This window comes from Enhydra lutris, unplaced genomic scaffold (assembly GCF_002288905.1).
Source record: "Enhydra lutris kenyoni isolate GAN:26980312 unplaced genomic scaffold, ASM228890v2 scaffoldscaffold3, whole genome shotgun sequence".
NCBI classification, from domain to species: domain Eukaryota; kingdom Metazoa; phylum Chordata; class Mammalia; order Carnivora; family Mustelidae; genus Enhydra; species Enhydra lutris.
The window spans coordinates 21,295,461-21,301,415 of record NW_019154087.1 but is presented as its reverse complement, the minus strand read 5'-3'; the positions used below and the strand labels follow the sequence as shown (position 1 = coordinate 21,301,415).

Here is a 5,955-nt window from a genome sequence, read left to right as displayed (position 1 = left end):
CCTCCCCTCACCTTACTTCCCCCTGCCCCGTGGGCACGTGTGGAGACGCTAAGTAACCAGAATTAACGGCGGTGTTGGAATCAACAGCCCCCAAGGTGTGATCGCAATCTCTCGTTCATTCCAGAAGCGGATTTTTTTTTTTTTTCCACCGGAAAAAGAGGGGCCGGCTAGGCATTCGCGCTGCCCCCTGAAATCTAAGCTGGGGTAGGGCGGCTCACCAACGCCCCTCCCGTTTTCCTCTTTTTTCGGTCGGAGGAGAGAAAACAGGCCGGCGCCCGGCGCGGACGAGAGCCGCGGGAAGTGGGACACACCCTCCCGTCAGCCCGCCCCCCGCCCGGCGGCGCCGCGCGGGGAGGCGGGGGCAGGCGCGAGGCTCGAGGCGCGGGGCGGACTGCGCGCGTGGAGGGCGCCCGCTGCGAGCCTCCGGGCGCCGACGATGGCCGGCTGAGTCGTGCGAGAGCCGGAGCCGGGCAGGATGATGCTCCTGAGGGGCGCCCGGACGCCGCGCCCGCGGTTGCTGCCGACCCTGGGGCCCGGAGCCCGAGTGCATCCGCGGCCGCCGTCGCCTCAGGTGAGACAGAGCCTGGCTCCGGGGGCCGGGGGCGCTGGAAAAGTTTGCGTCAGGTGACTTGGGCGGGAGCGAAAGCCGAGCGACCGGCAAGTTCCCGGCGTTTCGCTGGCCCTCCGGCTCCGCGCGCAGGGGGACCCCGACAGGTGGGCTCCCGGGCCGCAGACGTGGGTGTCCAGGTCCCCGGCACGGTCACGCCCCGGGGCCGAGGGAAGGCGAGGCCGGGGCGGCGAGGACTAGCATCACCTCCGCCAAGCTGGGGTGCGGGGACCGCAGGGCGGCGCCCCGGGGATTAGCAAAACCTCTCCGGGAGGCGGTTTCTCCGCGGCTACAACGCGCTCGGGAGGAAGTTTTCAGAGTCACTTTGCCGTTGGCTCGGGCGTGGGTGGCGAGAGGGGCTGCGAAAACGACCGAGCGCGGTGACTGTCCCGAGCGTGCACTGTGGTAGGAAAGTGAGATCTCCAGTATGCAAGCCGCCGCCCCTCCCTTCTAAAGGGGGAGGAAAACTCGGGTTTTGTTCTGAGACGCGGTGAATCATGAGTGTGTGTCGGTGAGTAACAGCTGGCCGGACACAGTTGTGTTGTGGCCTGTGTGGAACCGTCGCTTGGAGGAGAGGGAAGAGAGTGGATGTGCCCTAGAAAAGACGGAGGTAGGGGGAAATGCGGCGTGCACCTCGGGTTGGGATGGAGCCCCACAGGAGCCCTAACTGAGCCTGATGAGGAAGGACCGCCCATTAAAAAGAGCCTTCCAGGTGCGTGTGGTTGGGGAGTGCGTGGTTTCTGAGTTTTAGTTCTCAGCCCCTCTTCCCCCATTAGATTAGTTTCAGGTCGTTAAAAAGGAAAGTACGTTTAGCTGTGCAGTTTGCAAGAAAAACAAAAGAAGCCAGGCCATTATCTTGTCACTTTCACTTCCTGTCTCCCCCCCTCCAGCTATTTCAGGGCTTCGCAGTTTTGAGTGCTGGAGGAAATATTAAATACATATTTAAAATTCCTTCCCTGAGTGTTTGGGAGAGATCGAGGAAGGGCATTTTGCTACTAACACCCAGGAAAAGGAGCAGACTCCTTAAAATGATAGACTTAGTAGTAAATTGGAGAGCGGTGCTTAGCCTTTATGAAATTGTACTTTCTTAGAAAGTGTTGCTCTTCTTGGTCGGAAATATACCAAACAGTGAAACAGCCCAACACAAGGAACCTCCTTGACTCTACCACCATTTAAACATAAATGACTGATTCTGTTTTCTGTTAAGTTCATTTAACATCCGGGGTAAAGTTGTTACAGAGCCCAAGGCTGGCAGCTCTTTCTCAAATTATCATCTCTAAGCCCCTTTCTCAGTATTTCCCACCTGATGCTGTTCCCACTGGGTGCCACTGCACCGCCAGCAGGAATGTGGATTCCCTTTAAAAAAAGAAAGGAAGAAAGAAAGAAAATGATACAGTGGGGATTATTAGGGTTAATCATAGGGGAAGAGTGGTTAGTACTTTGCCTCTAAGTAATCATCTCAAGCCTTACATTGGCTTGTTTCTAATTTGCAGATATTTGTTTTAAGTCTTGACTGTCCATGCTATTAAGTCAATTTACTGAACTTTAGAAGTGGAAATGCTTCCATCATTTTACTTGCTTCATAAAAGACCTCTGGAAGAAGAAAGACAAGCCTGTGAGTTTGCTTCTTTGTATGCCTGTTTGGAATCATACAATAAAGAAACTGACAGGGGCACCTGGATTCAGTCCTTAAGCTGCTGCCTTCGGCTCATGTCATGATCCCAGCGTCCTGGGATCAAGTCCTGCATTGGGCTCCTTGCTCAGCGGGAAGCCTGCTTCTCCCCCTCCCACTCCCCCTGCTTGTGTTCCCTCTCTTGCTGTCTCTCTCTCTCTGGCAAATAAATAAATAAATAAGAAAAAAACTGACAGATATCCTGGCCACTTAGGATTAAACCATTCTCTGCCAATCATATTAACTGGCCATAAGGACATTTTTCATTCTAAAGTCTGTTTTGTGGTCTCTCCATTGGATATGAAGAGTCCTGTGACTAGAGAGAGTCATAAGAGATATGACTCTTGCCACATTCAGACCCCTAGCATCCATGAAAACAGGAAAAACACACTCAGCAAAAGTGAAATTTGCAACCCCACAGCTCATAAAAATCTTAGCGTGCGAGGACTTGTCATTAATAATATCTCAGGTAAGCATTCCCAAATATATTCGACTTCCGAAAGTACGGGTGTGCTTTACAGGAGGATTTGGTAATTTTAGAACATATACAGTTCTCATCCTTCATATGGTAGGTGAATAACAGTCTGTCAGTATTTTGTGGGTGGAAAAACGTTTGTCAACATGGATACGTTTGGTATACCGGGATTGTTTTTTAAATTTGGAAGCGTAAGCGAGCAAGAGCATGTTGTGTTACCTTTCGCCAAGGCATGCCCGGGTGTCTAAGATCCCGTTCCAGTGTCAGCATCTCTGCCTGTCAGCAGCAGGCTGGCTGAGGCTGAGCGGTTGTCAGGGCGTCCATGGCACCTGCTGGCCTTTCTGTTCTGCAGGATGCGGCTTTGAGTGATGATAGCATCTGGTGAATTATCGCTAAACAGAAAGCCCTTAAAATTGTGCCTTTCTTTTTTTTTTTTTTTTAAAGATTTTATTTATTTATTTGTCAGAGAGAGAGAGAGAGAGAGCGCAAGAGTGAGCACAAGCAGATAGAGTGGCAGGCAGAGGCAGAGGGAGAAGCAGGCTCCCTGCTGAGCAAGGAGCCCGATGTGGGACTCGATCCCAGGACGCTGGGATCATGACCTGAGCCGAAGGCAGCGGCTTAACCCACTGAGCCACGCAGGCGTCCCAAAATTGTGCCTTTCTTAATTTGGGTTTTCTGCTGCTTAGTTTGCGAAACTAACTCCCTGGTAGGATTTCAGGCCCCCCATGACAGCATTTGAGTCCTTAAAGTTGTGTTTAAAACTTAAAAAAAAATCAAGCGTGCTTTGCAGAGAAGTTTGGGTATGTGTGTTTTGTTTTGTTTTTAATATCTGGAAACAAAGCAATACATGTTTTCATCTCACCACCAAATGTTAATTTAGAAATTGTTTTTACCTTTTGAATTTAGGTCAGTCCCATTTGACACTTCCCTCCAATTCTACCTCTTGTGTTTGTAATTAGTGCACTGTATTCTGTAGTACTGGTTTCACAGCTTTCTGCCGAGGAAGGTGTTTAGTTGTACGTTGGAGTTTGTACTTAGACTATAGAAGACATTGGGGCAAAGTCATTCTAGACCAGTTTGTTAAATATTAAACATTACCATCTTCCCAGTGCTTAGGTATTAGTATTCGTGCTTGGTTTTTTATTTTTAGATTTTACTGTTCATTGCAATTTAACAAACACTACTAGTGCTGTTTTATGGCAGACTCTTATAAACTAGAAAACAATTTTGTATCTTGGCAGATAAATATTTGTGGGATGAGGTCCCTGTGAGACTAAGGTAGAAAACCTGAGGAAATCTTGGTTGATCTGATAGCTCTATAAACCAAATGTGTTTAGGTCATAGAATAGAAATGAGCAGCTAATTTAGGTGATGGTGGGCGGTTGGGACATCTGAGTGCCACCTTGCCGTCCCATTGTTCCCTGAACCAAGTCACTGGTCTGTTTGGGCATGTTGTACTCCCTGTTGTACAAGGAGACTTGTCTGATTGGTCCCCAAAGCCCTTAGCATCTTGAAAATTGCTGTTTTGTAGGGGCGCTTGGGTGGCTCAGTCGGTGAAGCCTCTGCCTTCAGCTCAGGTCATGATCCAGGGTTCTGGGATCGAGCCTTGAGTTGGGCTCCCTGCTCGGCAGAGTCTGCTTCTCCCTCCCCCTTCCCCTACCATGCTCTATCTCTTTCACAAATAAATAAATAGAACCTTAAAAAAAGAGAATTGTTATTTTATGGGGCACCTGGGTTGCTCAGTTGATTAAGCCTCTGCCTTTGGCTCAGGTCATGATCCCAGGGTCTTAGTATCAAGCCCCACTTTGGGCTCTCTGCTCCACAGGGAGCCTCCTTCTCCCTCTCCTGTTCGCTCTGCTTGTGCTCGTCCTCTCTCTCTCTTTCTCTCTCTGTGAAATCAATAAATATTAAAAAAAAAAATTGTCACTGTGTAATTTTACCAGGGAATGTAAATAGTATTGAATAAAGTATTGTCAGTTGTCGGAATGGTTGTCTTACTGGCTGAACAATCCTGTTGTATGATCTCAGGCTAGAGTGGCTACCTTGTGGTTCCAGTAACTGTTTTCCCTTTGAAAAGGCATTGAAATTTATTTGATTGGGTAAGCATGTCAGAACAGATTAAGTCTCGCTCTGATACTTCTTTCTGTCATTAGCAGTGTTTTCATCTGTGAAATGTTGCTTATTCAAGAGTATCTAGCATTAGAGCCCTGAAACCATTACATAATAGACATTGTGAGCTAACCTGTGGGCTGAAAACCCATAGGTAATAAACAGTGTTATCTTAGCTATATTCCAGAAATATCTTCTTTTTAAAAAAAAATCTCATTTAATTTACCACAGTATGAATTTTCCTGTTTTTTAAAAAACAAATACCAGTTCTCTGTTCTCTGAGCTGTATGGTTCGGACTGCAAGGGATTCCTCACCCAAATGTTCTTAATGAATTTTCCAGATTAGCACACCTTTTAAAAAACAAGGTAGTCTGTTAAAAGGTGCCCTTTAAGAGGACCCCCAGCAGAAATTGCTGTCCAGTCTTAGTATTCAAGTCTCTGTTTCTCCTGCCCAGATGCTGGGTTTATTGTACGGGCAGTGAAATGAGTGCATGGCCAGGGCTGTTCTCCCTGTGCACTGGCTGCCAGAAAGCCTAGGGTCAGATTTTCAATCCACCTTTTAACAAATGTGAAATGATAAGCATTTTATGTGTTTGAATGAATGAAACTCACGGTTTCATCATCTCTACCTTCATTTTTATCTCCAGTCACCTCCTCACCCATTTTTCTGAAGTTGTCTTTTAATGGGAAAATGTGGTGGTGCATAAATAACATTTTGTTCTTGTTTTAAAGATTTTATCTATCTGAGAGGGCACAGGTGGGGGGTGGGGTAAGAGATAGAGGGAGAAGCAGGCTTCCCATTGAACAGGGAGCCTGACATGGGACCAGATCCCAAGACCCTGGGATTGTGATCTGAGCCTACCTTCATTTTTATCTCCAGTCACCTCCTCACCCATTTTTCTGAAGTTGTCTTTTAATGGGAAAATGTGGTGGTGCATAAATAACATTTTGTTCTTGTTTTAAAGATTTTATCTATCTGAGAGGGCACAGGTGGGGGGTGGGGTAAGAGATAGAGGGAGAAGCAGGCTTCCCATTGAACAGGGAGCCTGACATGGGACCAGATCCCAAGACCCTGGGATTGTGATCTGAGCC

General features: G+C 47.8%; 1 protein-coding gene across 1 annotated transcript in view; it reads left to right on the top strand.

The window, feature by feature from the left end:
* The first annotated feature begins 371 nt into the window (after nucleotides 1-371).
* LOC111157247 (mitochondrial calcium uniporter dominant negative beta subunit) overlaps nucleotides 372-5,955 on the top strand; it is a 98,269-nt gene continuing 92,685 nt past the window's right edge. Inside the window, exon 1 of the mRNA XM_022518523.1 lies at nucleotides 372-571. Within this exon, the coding sequence (XP_022374231.1) occupies nucleotides 476-571 (96 nt within the window). The 5' untranslated portion in view covers nucleotides 372-475. The remainder of the gene's footprint in view (nucleotides 572-5,955) is intronic.